Raw genomic sequence first — 15,014 nt, 5'->3', positions numbered from 1 at the left:
TGGCCAGGGCATTCCCCATTTCGCAGCTGCGTATAAACAAAGTATGTATTGGGATGCTGGTGACATAATTGACCCTATATGGCCACCTGGCCATACTGTATAAGGTCAATGATATCACCAGCATTCTAATGTCCTGTTCTGGTGATCATTAAAGTGATGGTAAATCTACCCAACAGGAGCACATATGGGAATTAAAAAAAAAAATATTCTAACTGTACTAGAAAATAAAAAACCTACAGATTACATAGCAAAAGGCTACAGAGTGCCTGGTATCATGGAGTATTTTTCCACCTTGCACGTACATATTAGCCAAGATGAGTGATGAGTGATAATTATTCCAATGGTTACCTAGTTTTGTACATAAGTGTTTAAAGTTGGGTTCATAATCAATTTCGGTTACAGAACTGAATGTTCAGTTGCAAGCTCCAGCCAACAAGCGTGAGGTCAAGATGAAGAGTTAACCCATGGAATAGGTTTATGTTGCACTTTATCTCCTGGCATTCCTCCGCACTCCCACACTGCTTGTTCTGGTCTCTGGTTCCACAGAACATCACATTCTTTATGCTGTACCTCCCCCTTCTATGTGGACATCTCAGAGATTCCTGAAAGTTTTATTTTCTATCATTCTGACATTCTGAACAAGGTAGTAGAAGAAGCACAGGCAGGATTCTGTGTTCTGTCTCTCTTGCTTGTTTACAAGACTCTCAAAGTTTCATTTTGTGGGTTTCAGATAAAGATGCTTTCTGATCGTAAACGGGAGCTTGAGGAGCAGCTGAGCACCATAATGGAAGAAAATGATCAGCTTCAGGGAATTGTAGAGGAGTTGCATGACCGGGAGTTAACCCTAAACCAAGAGAGCTGTGCCAAGGAACTTCAGGTACATACTTCTATCACTAAGCACATTCCGTTAGATTAAAAAAAGAGGATTTTAGTGAATATCATAAACTATCATTTCATTTAACTGAAGAAGAATTAATGGCCGTTTTAGTATTAGCATTATTTTTAGTAGTAGTGGTGGATATATATAGATAGATAGATATAATCTTTGACTTGAAGCTTAACTCCAGGCAAACATTTAAATTCATGGTTGAAATACATGCAGATTCATGAGGTCAGCTCTGATCTCTGCTCATCTCAGCATGTTCATTGTCAGCATATTTGCATGTAGCAGTCCTGATTGGCTCCTAGAACTGCCCCTCCCTCTCCCAGTCTGAATGCTGCTGTACAGGAGATCACACGAGGCTGAGATTAAGTTTAGTTTTTACTCTTTTTTGCATTTAAAAGACATTTAATTATTTAGTAATATATACATAACTGTTCATTTGTGTATTTGCGCCTTTTATATTATTTCCTCTTCTCTTTTACGCTCACCACACATATGTCTTTGCACTCTTCTGTAGATCTACCAATAACTATGTAGTACAAGGACCTTCCTGGTTGAATACAGATTGGTTGGTTGGATCATATAGACAGGTCCTCATACTACATAGTTTTGGTCAATCTAAAGTTGGTTATACAAGGATTGTATAGTCAGATTGTATGGTGACCTTTAGACTGTAACCTCTAACAAAGGTCCCGGTACCTTCTGCTTTTATATTCTATATTGTTAGAATGCATGTCTGGTGTGCTCCTTATTGCAAGATATGTAAAGGCATGGATTATGATATTATTATTTCATTATTATTATTATCATAATATATTCTGTGGTTCTCCAATGTTGGAAATAATCTGAGAATAGGGTTTACAAATAATGTAACTAATAATTTAAAAGGACAAAGTTATCTGATGAATGCCCAAAAGGTTGCATGTAGGCCCACACATGCACCAGTGACAGAAGTGCTGGACAGTTGGGTGATATATTTATTTAATATGAATCAGCATTAAATCTTCAATCTTTTGCAATAGATTCAATGTACAACTTGGTGTCCATGGCACTGTGTGAAACATTAATACTAGCCTAACCCTCTGCCTTGATGATTTCAGGAGGTTTCTCTCAATACAGCTGGTTAAAGAAGTTGTCCCAGATTATACTCTCCTGTTATAACATCAGCAGTGTAGTAGGAATACATACTGGAGTTGTTTTTGATGATGCAATCAAAGCTTACTTGAAAAAATCTCTTATGCAGTGAGTGCTATCTTCTGTCTGCCCAACATTTTCATCAACTTCCTGGATTCCCAGTGTGCTTTGCATCTATTTCCCTGCTGCTTGATGTGACGCAATCTCAATTTCTCAAGGCTACATATCCCATCATGCATTGCTTCCAGCAAGAAATGATGATGTTACATTGTTCAGACAGCAGGCTTAGAGTGGTGATGCAAGGAAGTGCATATTCACAGGGCTGAGAGTGAGCGATATGGTTACTAGGAGTGGGTTAAAGTGTGTTCGAACTTATGGAAATTCAACATAGAAATACAGATTTATTTTCAGTTTTTGACCATAGATACCATTTAAAGAAATCCAGCACTGTTAGTATCAGTTTAAACCTTCCTTTTCTCTCTGATTTATTTATCTCTTCATCTGTATCATCCTAGTTACTATCTGCAATCACTAACAGGTTATTTACAAAAGGGTGAAGAGTTTGGAGTAGGCAGGAGAAGTGAACAATCTAGGACAACATAGCTGATTTGGAAATATTCTCAAATTCATCTCACTTTACAAATCAGCTATGTTGTCCTAGATTGTTCACTTCTCCTGCCTTCTCCAAACTTTTCAGCCTTTTGTGAATAACTCTGTATATTAATAATATAGGTAGGAAACCACTGTAAAAGGAATTTCCTAGAAAAACATAAATCTTCCCTTTCACTAAGGAATTCCTCTGTAGTAACGCATAGCCGTCCCCTACCTTCACAGCCCCTCATCCTGCTCTTGAAATGCATGGTGTACCAAAGTCTGTGCGCAAATTTGTAATAGCAAATCTCTGTCTCAGGAAAACCCATTGAAGTGGGGGCCAAGGTCTTCAGTTTACTGGTCCTTAATAGGTAGTCATTTCCAGTTTACTGGAATTCCTTTAAAGTGACACCAAACCCAGGAGTTAAACCTTAAAAATGCATTCAAGTACCTTAACTATTAACAAAAATGTGTTTTGTATTTGTGTATCATTCGGCTGTAGATCCTTCCTTCTGGGGGGTAGCTACTTTTGTACCCCATGGTCTCTGTGTGTGTTATGAAGTAGCCACCACTACAAGCTCACTCCCACAATGGACTCAATACAAATTAGGCCCCATTCACACTAAGCGACACTCACCTCAAGCGGATTTCCACGCGGCGGGATATCGCGACGGTTCGGGCGACGTTCCAGCGACAATCGCGCGACCTTCACTGTCGGGCTGCAAGGGGTCCTGCAGGCGCGACTTGCGACGGACGACATGGAGCTGTGCATTAAGACAGCTCCATTGAAAACCATTGGCCGGCGACTTCTCGCAATATCGCGCAGCAAAAAAGCACGATAACGCGGCGGAAATTGCGGGATTTTCCACTCAGTGTGAATGGGGCCTAAGTAAACTAAACGTGAGATTGTTGTCCATCATAGGAGCAAGCTGGGAGCGGTGGCAACTTTACAACACACACAGGGACCACGGGGAACAAAAGTAGCCACCCTCCAGAAGGAAGGACAGTGTCAGCATGAACGCAGAGATGATTTGAGAATCTACAGCTACGTGATACATGAAAAAGTTAAATTTTTGTTAACAGTTCAAGTACTTGAATGCATTTTTAAGATTTAACTTCTGAGTTTAGTGTCACTTTAAATTATTGGCTGTGAAAGACGTATTACAAATGCCATGCCGTTTCCTCCTCTAAGTAGCTACAAAGTTACATAGAAAATGGACAGCCAAAAAAACAGCCAACTGCCGTACCTTTTCTGTTCCTGTCATCTTTTTCCTGCCACCTTCATGCCAGCTTTTACACATAGAAGGGGAAGCTGGGAAGTCTGTCCTAAGCACTTTCAGATTGGGAATTCTGTGCATCTTTTCCTCCGCTGCACGAGACATTATCATTCATGACCATTATTGCGGTTTATGCATTAAATACCCATGCACATATTAGAGTTTTAAGAATAAATTAAATATACAGTGTTTCTAAACTCATTCGGGTCGTTTGATGGAGTCTGTGAAATCCCCCACGCTCCTTCCTCTACCCCACTGCTTTCAGGTATAACAGAGAATGTGACCTCTTCACATGTGATAAAAGCAGCCAGTTAGTAGGGCCAAGCACTGCCACACAATGGAGAGGGTGATGCCACTGCTCCCTCTAGGCTCCAACACCATGTATTGTTGGCTGTGATAGTGGAAGGAGCTGTGGAGGATCACTGGAGAGGTAAGTATCAGTAGATCAGGGGTGGGGGGGGGCTTTTTTTTTTAAAAAAACACTGTCACTTTGCCCTGCATTTAATAAGTCTGTAGTGTGCATGTGAAAAATAAAATTGGTTCCTCCAATTTGCAAAATGGGAGGTAGTGCTATGTATAAAAAGGGTTAAAAAATGTTTACATTGAGTAAACATGAAGGAAAAGGACTCAACTGTATAGGATACAATTTGGCCTCAAGTTTGCAAAGACATTATACCTAGCCTTATACGTTTCTGAGAAATAAATGTTGCTCTTGTGGAGCCCAATAGATTGTATACAATTCTCCAAGCTGAGAGTAAGCTGCACTTGACTGAAGCCCCACATCCCGTCTTTCAAATGTTAAATGTTATGTGCCAGAACCTCAGTGCACTGGAGGATTTGAAAATTGAATGAAATATTACTATCTGGGTTAGTTCAAATCATTTGCTGGAAGGGTTTTAGGGTCAAAGGGAAATGGGGAAGGAGATAGAGGAGGCTTAGAACATACTGGGGGGAATATAAAAAGCCATAGTACCACTTTACTGACCAGGTTGTTAGCCCGTGTTCCGGCCCCTTTGTTTTACATTTGGCTGTGGGCCAGGGAATCTCTCAGGTGGCAGCTGAGTGGGGCCAGGGATGAGTCACTGGTCGCTAAGAGGCCTTCGGCTGCACAGCTGACAGTCTCTTAGCAACCAATGACGTGGCTGAGTGGACGAAGCCTGATGGGGGAGCTGAGGGACTAGCTCCCCATCAGGTCTGCTTCCTTTATGACTGACAGCAGGCACTGGGTAGATTCCATACCCAATAACCAGCCTGATATTTACACATTATTAAAAATGTGCATTAGTATGTAGGATTGCATATTGATTGTATTTTTCAAACTTTACATTGCTCTTCAAATATAACAAGTTTTTGTGCTCTTCTCCTGTAGTTGGGGGAAAGCCAGATGGAACTGGAAGAGCTGAGACTTTCTTATCGGCAGCTGCAGCTAAAGATGGAAGAGCTCAGGGAGGAAAAGAGTCTCCAACATCTAAACAGCACAAGTACCTCACTGCTGTCAGAAATTGAGCAAAGTATAGAGGCCGAGGAGCAGGAACAGGAGCGGGAACAGGTATATTCAAGAAGTTTTATTGCAAAAGACCAACATCTTTGGACATATTTTGTTTGCATAGTAGCCCTGCCGCTGAGTGACTATGTATAAATGGTGAATGGCAGGATCTACCCTTGCATAGAACATTTTCATTTGATCAGTTGATTTCACCACTGACAATGAGTTTATAATATTGCATAGGCTGCTATGTGTATTTAAACTGCAGAGGATGCAGTCTATGAATGTCCCAGGCTAATCAATGTTTATTTTAGAAAATTCATGCAAATATGCTCTCCTTTATAACTGAACTCGTGCATTATTAGATGCAGATGCTGTTTGTCAGATTTGCCAATTTACCTGTGTCCTAATCTCACGTGTGCCTCTGTGCTGGCCCTGAAGACAAAAGACAGGATCAGCTAGGGCTTGGTTCCAGTATGTTCACTTGGACATCTCCCTCCCTGATACTGCGGACATGTAATCTCAGTGCCGGAAGCTTTGTCCTTGTCACTCACTGCAAGCCTTGTATATAGAGCTGTCAGCAATTCCTTATGCTTGAAGGCATTCTAAAAACAATAAGTGAAATATCTTGAAGCTGGATCACCAGGCAAACAGTATGATACACTGCTGAAATACATATATCTGAACAGTCTTCGCTGCAATCTTTTTCAGCCAGTCCTGTGATCCAGATATACCTGCCACACTATAATGCCAGGTTGGTGAGCGTCAGAGCTTGATCCCTGACCTACTCCCAGCTTATCTATAGGACAATGAGCATCATTTCACTGATAAGGCCATAACTCTTCACATTCTACTTTCACCTTTAAAAATGTTTATCACCTTTCACTAACCTATTTCAAAAATACATTAGGAAAAAATTGCAGAAAATTCAAAAATGGCTTGGCCAGCTGATTTGAAAAATGTTCCGGAGGGCTTGGCAGCGAAAGGGTTAAAGTGTATGTAAATGGAAAACTTTTTTGGGGATAGAATATGGAAGGGTTTTTATTGCTGTTTGTGTACCCGCTGAAGAGATTCACTATTGGTCCTGGTGATCATATTCTACAGTGAAGAAGGTCGCTCGCCATTTGCAAGCGGTATAAGCATTCCATACTGCATTGCTAGGAAGTCTGGTGCACAAACCAATACACCGGCTGGCGAGGACTTCAGACATGTAAGTGCAGTGGGAGCTGGGGGAGAAAGTGAGCTTTCCCCTTAAGTTCACTTTAATAGTTTTGTAAGCAATACAAAGCTTTAAAAAAACCTGTAATCACATCAAAAGCCTCCAAAAAAAAAGCATTCTTTTAAATCAGGGGTGGACACATTAATATGGAATTCATAAGCCAGTCTGTCCAATCCAGGAGCTAGCAGGATTTTTTGGGAGCCAGCTCCATTGTCAAAAACCAAAGAAAACCTCAAAAGTTAGGCACTAGTTGTAATTTTAAGAAGCATTGGCTACCTGGCTCCTGGGATTTGTCCAGCCCTGTAAATGGCAACTGTTAATACTTACCTTTTTGGCATAATGACAGTGTCACTTTACTCTCTGTGTGTCTGGAAATCTGATTTATGTAATGTTACATGTACAAACCGCATTAAACACATATTTGTTAATTATTAAAAGGGTTTTGACTTGCACTTAAAAATAGAAGCAAGTGCATAAAAATAATTTATGTAAAGGAAAAACACCACAATATAGCATTTAACATACTTGCATTTTCTGTTCTTTATTAAGTTGGTGACAGGGTCTCTTTAATTTCCATTTTGAATAACAATAGAAATGGAAAACCCATTATATAAATATAGTTTATGCCCTCGTTTCCCCTATGATAACACCTCAATGTGTGGTTTTTTTTTACTTCTAGTTAAGGTTGCAGCTCTGGGAAGCACACTGCCAAGTCCGATCTCTTTGCTGCCAGCTCAGAGGTAATGAAAGTGCAGATTCTGCTGTGTCCACAGACTCCTCAATGGATGAATCTTCTGAAACCTCATCTGCCAAAGACATGCCAGCTGGGAGCCTCCGCACTGCCCTGAGTGAACTGAAGAGCCTTATACTTAGCATACTGGACACTTGCGAAGCAGCGGTAACTTCAATGCATTATATTTCACAGACATCTTGCTTGCACCAAGACCTCTATGTTTTATAAGGAACAGAGCAGCTGTATGTATTAATAGGCTGGTGCCGTGTATATATAGGCGATTGTATGCACAAAGTACAGGTTCTCTTTCAGTAATCCATTAAAGTAAGCAGTGCTATAAGTACACAGCATATAACATATAGCAGGGGTCAAAATTTCAAGTCCTGAGCTACTAGCCAGGCCTTAAGAGTTACTCGCCACCAGTTGCCCACCTAACCCCTACCCTGCCACGGAATTAACTCCACCCCTAAACACGCCCTCTTAAATAATCTTATTGTTCTTAACGCAGAGTGCACGAAAATGTGAGGATGATGGCTTGGAAGACCAAATCAAACAGACGAGTGAAGACTCCAAACAACTGAGAGAACTCTTACAGGGAGAGCAAGTAAGAATGAAGCAAACTTTTGAGGAGCTTCAGCAACTTCATAAACAGGTAGCAGACCACAGTAAATAATATACTGTATAACAATTGGGATATTAACAGTTGCATATTAAATTACTTTATAACAATAAGAGATTTACGCATACAGGAGCCAAGGTCTGTTTAATCCAGCATATTAGATTGTGGGGATGCTCTGATACCGATACCAGTATGGGTATCAGTGCCGATACTGGGCATTTTAATGGGTACTCGTGCTCGTAAAAATACCCCAATTAAAAAAGACTATACCGGCGCTTAACATTTTTAAATTAATGCGGCTGCCTTTGGTCCCACTCTTGCTGGGGACCTCGCAGCAGCCTTCTAGAGAACCATGTGGCGCCTGTTTACAGCGCTCCTGCTGGCCCACACACCTCCCCCTCCTGAAACCCTCCGCCTGAGACATTAGGCCTGCACCCTGGAGCAGAGTGTTAGCACAGAGTATGTAGCAATACATATAGTATTATTCTGCATTGCATCTGTATAATGTATTGTTGGGATTTGTAGTCCTCTATGGCTAATGGTTTTATTCTGCATTTCTGTATAATTATTCCTGGGATTTGTAGTCCTCTATAGCTCATGGAACTATTCTGCATTGCTGTATAATGTGTTGCTGGGATTTGTAGTCCTCTATAGCTGATGGTATTATAATGTATTTTTGGGATTTGTAGTCCTGTTTTACTGGGATTTTTAGTTCTCTATAGCTCATGGTATTAGTATGTATTGCTGGGATTTGCAGTCCTCTATAGCTGATGATATTTTAATAATACCATCAGCTATAGAGGAGTACAAATCCCAGCAAGGGGGTAATGTACAGGTCACATACAGTGGGAGGATAGAAATGAAGGAGCTAATGTACACAGTAGTATTATTATTATTATACAGGATTTATATAGCGCCAAAAGTTTGTGCAGCGCTTTACAATATAAGGAAGACATTACAATCACAATACAATTCAAGACAAGATGGTAAGGAGGGCCCTGCCTGTGAGAGCTTACAATCTAAAAGAGAGGGGCAAGTGATACATGAGGAGGGAACACATGCCGGAAAAGGGAGGTGAAGGGGTTAATACATCAAAGCAGGGCCAGTATAAAGCTACTAAATACTGAAATGTATGTGGCTGCAGTGCAGACCAGTCCTTACTGGCAAACGGCAGTGATTTGCCAGTAAGATCCAATTGGTTGTTTCCCTAAGATTGATCAGCCAACATCCCAAAGACTGCAGACTGCCCAAAAGTACACAATTGTTTCCAAGTCCAACCATTATCGAACAGATTGGGCAATAATTCTCTGATCTCTATAGGCACTATAATACTGCATAGCTCAGATGCCATCCTTATCAACAGTATACTGTGCACTTACTCTTTAAAGGGAGCCGGTCTAGTTAAAAATGTGGGAGCTGCCATTTTTCATGTATGTTAAGGTGTATACTCTGCGGCTATCATCCTCATAATTGCTTTACTGCTTGTCACTAAGCACTCCTCTACAAAAAAAATATCAGCAAATCACTAACAGTATATAAAATCACACCTAATGTATCACATTTCTGCAAAAGCCTTTGAAAGTGGACTTTTATTACCTTTGTATTTTGCTCTTCACCACAAACTTAGGAAATGCCATTACCAAACTTCCAGTCTGAGGATCGAGCAGTGCTGATATCATTATAGTCACGTGCACTGCAAGCCTCAGACTACATCTCTCATCATGTATTGTGCCGGCATTCAGCAATGTGCATGCATGCATTTTCATTTACGGTACATTGCTGGTACCTCCTATAAAGCATGGGCAATGCTGTAATAGAAGTACCTTGGAGAAGGTTTTTTCGTGCTGGTGCTGACTGCGTTGGCACATAGCATTGTGGTGCAGCACAAGAACATGAAGGCTGGTGGCTTTGCTGAACATGCAGGGAAAGCAAAGAGGGTTTGCATAGCCAACCTCAGAAAGGAAGTTACAAAGCAATTAATTTACTGTAAGAATTTTGTCTTATAGTAACAGTAAAAGAGCGCACTTACAAATCTCTGTGCAGCATACCGTAATGTAAATCATATTGTTTTTTATTGCATGGGTTTATAATCATTTTACTGAGCTGGTAACCTGGAACAAATATGCCATTTGGAGGTTGTGTTGCTTCACTGGTTGCATCCTTGTTCTAGGTAAGTCCCGGAGTTGCACCTTTTTAAAAGCATGTAAAAAATAGCAGCTCCCTTGTTTCAGTCCCAGCATATTTTCTTAACCTATGTCATTATATCTCTAAAACAAGCGCAGAGACAAATGAAAAAGGAAAAAAAGTCTAAAAACAATAAAATAAATCAATAACATATGAAGCAGTCCAAAGTAAAAATTACAATGCAGTTACAGCTGCTCTAGACTAAATTTTCCAACAGTATCTCACCTCATGGATGCGGCACTCAGAAAACTTGTGAAATCCAATTATATACCAAACAGCAGATCACAGTTAAGTGGCAATAAGGTTTGTTTTAAATCCCCAATTATTATTATTATTATTATTATTATTATTATAAAGAATTTATATAGCGCCAACAGTTTGCGCAGCGCTTTACAATATAAGGAAGACATTACAATTACAATACAAATCAAGAGAGGATGGTAATGAGGGCCCTGCCCGTGAGGGCTTACAATCTAAAAGGGAGGGGCAAGTGGTACATGAAGAGGTAGCTGTGTGAGGATGAATTGTTTGAGAATGTCATGGTTCAGTGGTTGGGATGAGTCTTTAGGGAGATAATAAAGGCAGTCAGAGTAGGAGATAGATGGACAGGTTGGGGTAAAGCGTTCCAGAGGATGGGAGAGTCCTGGAGGCGAGCATGGGAAGAGTTGATGAGGGAGCTGAAAAGCAGGAGGTCTTTGGAAGAGTGGAGGGGACGTTTAGGGGGATACTTTGAGACCAGGTTTGAGATATAGCCGGGGCAGAGTTGTGGATGGCTTTGTAAGTGGTTGTTAATATTTAGAATTTTTTTCTTTTGGGTGATTGGAAGCCAGTGGAGGGATTGGCAGAGGGGGGTTGCAGACACGGAGAGGTTGGTTAGGTGGATGAGTCTAGCAGCAGCATTCATGATAGACTGAAGGGGTGATAGCCTGTGTAGAGGTAGGTCAATGAGGAGGGAGTTGCAATAGTCAAGACGAAAGAGAACAAGGGAGTGGATGAGTAATTTTACGGTTTCTTTGGGAATGACACTTAGGGGGTGAGTTGTGGAGTAGAAAGATATATTTGAGTGTCATCGGCATAGAGATGGTATTGGAAGCCTTGTGAGGTTATTAACTGACCAAAGGAGGAGGTGTAGATAGAGAAGAGAAGGAGTCCAAGGACAGAGCCTTGGGGGACCCCTACAGAAAGAGGAGGGGAGGAGTTAGATTTGTAGGTGACCCTAAAGGAGTGCTTAGATAGGTTGGAGGAGAACCATGAGAGAGCAGTCTTGTAGGCCAGGCGAGTGGAGTTTTTTGAGGAGCAGTGGGTGGTCAACTGTGTTAAAAGCAGCAGAAAGGTCTAATAGCAAGAGTAATGAGTAGAGGCCATTGTTTTTAGCAGGTAATAAGTCACAATCACAATGCGCTTATAAAATTGCCAATAATAAATATATAATGTACAATGCATAGACAAAAATGTGTTCAATTGACCTCAAAACCTTACAATATTTAAAACATTTCCATTTGATTCGCCAAATTTCCATATTCAATTGCATCCCAATAGTGCATATATGAAAAGTGTGCTTCATATAACTCCAAAACCACACTCGTGCTCCTTGTGTGAAATGATTCTGCATCCGCTTGCAAAAAATCCGTGCTCTTATGTACACTGCCCTCACTCACCAGACTTGATGGACCAACAATAATGGCCAGTAAGCACTCATAACACGTCTCCAATATCAGTCACTGCTCACAGATATCTCCTCTCCTCCATAGCAGTTTGTACTCAAGAGAAAGAAATGAAATATTGCATAGTATAAAATCCTTACACAACTTTAATTTAAAACCGGTCATAAAAACTTAAAGAACTGTTAATAAAGTTTGTGTTCACCCCTCCATTATGAAGGATTAAATCTTCTCATCTAGTGCAGTCGCAAATTGCTTGGCAAGTCTCCTAAATAGCACTGCCACTACTCAGTTGTATGCCTGTTTATAAGCATTGCAAATAAGCTTTCTTGATTGTATAGTACAGGACACAGGCAGACTCAGAGATGAATGTAATATGCAGGCATCATCAGGTGATTGGACATTGGCCAAAGCTGTGAGGACACACATGTAAAACCTCCCACTCCCACAAATCTTGTTTTTTTTTTCTAGTGTCCAGTGGATCTCCTCTCTACTGAGTGGGGATGTATGTTAGTTTTTCCCTCCTTTTTTTCAGTGATCCTCATGGTTCCCAACTGGCCCAGAAAGTGTGGTATGTGGACATCCTTTGACTTCTGGCACACACTACATAGCTACATACATCACCACTGCTAGGAGGGTTTTGGAGGGCTTCCCTGTTTGCATACCTGACCAGAGCCAGCAGCTCATTGACCGCTGGCTCTGGTCAGGTATGTTAACAGCAAGATTCCTTAATTGACGCACTTGTAGTAACGACGGAGGCATCTACTCTATTTTTTTTACTCAGCCCACTGGTTGAACAAGAATAATAGAACAGTCGCCTGCCTTACATTTCCTGTAAATTGTTAAAAATATGCCGATAAGAAAACAAGAAAGAAAAGTCTAAAAACCAGACGAGGACCAGTGAATTGGATAGCATTCACATATATGCTGTCCATATATACTGATTAGGGTTGGATGTTGATTGTTACATATCAGTTTGCTTTTCTTCAGATTTCATTGCTGTTAATATTAATAGTAGTAATAGCGATAGTTAAAGTGACACTAAACTCAAGAGTTAAACCTTAACTACTTGACGTCCGCCCGTTGCCTTCCAGTGGGTGGATGTACATGTACATCTTTTTTTTTTTCCTGCTAGTCTGTGCCGCAAAAGCTTAAACCAACCATTACCAGCTGTTCCATACAAGCATTTGGGCAGCTCTGTAGCTGCCCGATTGCTTGTATGGTGCCAAACACTGCCGCTGCTGGTGGTTATCCTGGGCCTGCACAGGGGAAAGCGGAGCCCGGGATAACGGGCAGCGGCTGTTTACACTGAATAATTGCTAACCTCTCCTCCATTCTGGATGCATTCAAGTACCCTAACTATTAACAATACTGGACCCTATGTGGGTATCACTCAGCCGTAGATTCTCAAATCATCTCTAAATTGGTGCTGACGCTGTCTTTCCTTCTGGGGGGTGGCTACTTTTGTTCCCCATGGTCCCTGTGTGTGTTGTAAAGTAGCCACCGCTCCAAGCTTACTCCTGTGATGGACTACAATCTCACATTGAGTTTACTAATTTGTATTTAGATTGTAGTCCATCACAGGAGCAAATCCTGAGTTTAGTGTCACTTTAAAGGTAGTAACTTCAGCTGAAGTTGTACTACAGTTTTCAAAATCGCTAATATGTGTAATAATCATTGGCCCTGTATTCAATAAAAATAAAATATATATGAAGTTTGTGTCCGTGCGTGTAACTATTACTATTCTAATGTCAAGATGCTGTTTCTGTTCAGGTAACTTTGCTGAGTGTTGAAATGACTGCACTGAAAGAGGAACGGGATCACCTCTTGGAACTGACCCAAGATAATGATGTGCACGAACAGCTACTGAAGGCTATAAAGGACCGAGATGAGGCTATTGCCAAGTAATAATCACTATATGCTAAGTAAAAATGATCACACTTGGCTAGATTTTTTCATATGCTCTAGTACAGGGGTGCCCATTAGGTAGATCGTGATCTACCAGTAGCTCTCAAAGCTGATGCTGGTAGATCAGGAAGGGTGTTAATGGTGGCTCCTTTATTCCATTTTGGTATATTTATTTAGCTGTGCACACATGATTACCTATTAGCCTGAGTCTGCCGAGCCAAGCTCCCTGACATCTTTCCGGTGGTGGTCGAAGTGCTATGTATTACATCAAAGAATATTAGTTTACACTGCCTGTTGCAAAATACAGCAAGGTGAGCCAGGAGAGAGTGCGGGGAGAGACAGCCAGGAGAGAAAACGAGGAATGACAGCCAGGAGAGAGAGGAGAGACAGCCAGGAGGGTGAAGAAGGAGAGACAGCAAGGAGAGAGAGAGAGCGAGGGAGGTTTTTTTTCGTTGGTAGATCTCATGTAGCTCGTCATTTGAAAAGTAGATCTTAACACAAAAATTGTGGGCACCCCTGCTCTAGTAGTTCTGTTTGTTCTAGCTTGTGTTCTATATAGCTAACATAATCAGTGGAAAGAAATGTAAAAGCATATATTTATGACTGTTTTGTGGTGTATTTATTAGATGTACATTTATTTTTGTTTCAATTCTCCTTCATATTATTGGATGTTTGATGTGAAAACAAGTTTATTTCCCTTAACTATGCCTCAGTTCAAGCCTTAGTAAACCAGGCCATGAAATGATGCATAAAGTAAATACAAGACGATGTAGATCTTAAATTAGCAATATCCACTCTAAAGTTTGCAAAACACTGTTGGAGCCACCCTACCCAGCATCCATGATGTAGGAGTTGGAGAAGCTGGTCTATGCCTATAAAGATTGTGGGAAACCTCCTCCTTTTCCCGCACAGTGCACAGACCCTGGATATACACTCACTGGCCACTTTATTAGGTACACCTTGCTAGTACTGGGTTGGACCCCTTTTGTCTTCAGAACTGCTTTCAACAAGGTGATGGAAACATTCCTTAGAGAGTTTGGTCCATACTGACATGATAGCATCACACAGTTGCTGCAGATTTGTCGGCTGCACTTTCATGATGCAAAGCTCCACCAGCCTGAACCGTTGATACAAGGCAGGATGGATCCATGGTTTCATGTTGTTTACATCAAATTCTGACCCGACCACCCGAATGCCGCAAAAAAAATTGAGTATCATCAGACCAGGCAACGTTTTTCCAATCTTCTATTTTACAATTTTGGTGAGCCCATGCAAACTGTAGCCTCAGTTTCCTGTTCTTAGCTGACAAAAATTGCACT

General features: G+C 41.0%; 1 protein-coding gene across 1 annotated transcript in view; it reads left to right on the top strand.

Moving 5' to 3' along the window:
• Positions 1 to 473: 473 nt before the first annotated feature.
• BICDL1 (BICD family like cargo adaptor 1) overlaps positions 474 to 15,014 on the top strand; it is a gene marked incomplete at its 5' end in the record, with an annotated part of 30,354 nt that continues 15,813 nt past the window's right edge. The window contains 6 exons of the mRNA XM_018572036.1: positions 474 to 643; positions 731 to 877; positions 5,255 to 5,434; positions 7,270 to 7,488; positions 7,832 to 7,975; positions 13,561 to 13,691. Of these exons, the coding sequence (XP_018427538.1) occupies positions 474 to 643; positions 731 to 877; positions 5,255 to 5,434; positions 7,270 to 7,488; positions 7,832 to 7,975; positions 13,561 to 13,691 (991 nt within the window). The remainder of the gene's footprint in view (positions 644 to 730; positions 878 to 5,254; positions 5,435 to 7,269; positions 7,489 to 7,831; positions 7,976 to 13,560; positions 13,692 to 15,014) is intronic.

The sequence above is a fragment of the Nanorana parkeri genome, unplaced genomic scaffold (genome assembly GCF_000935625.1).
Source record: "Nanorana parkeri isolate BGI_ZX_2015 unplaced genomic scaffold, ASM93562v1 scaffold1911, whole genome shotgun sequence".
Classification (NCBI taxonomy): Eukaryota; Metazoa; Chordata; class Amphibia; order Anura; family Dicroglossidae; genus Nanorana; species Nanorana parkeri.
This window is presented reverse-complemented; position numbering and strand designations above follow the sequence as displayed.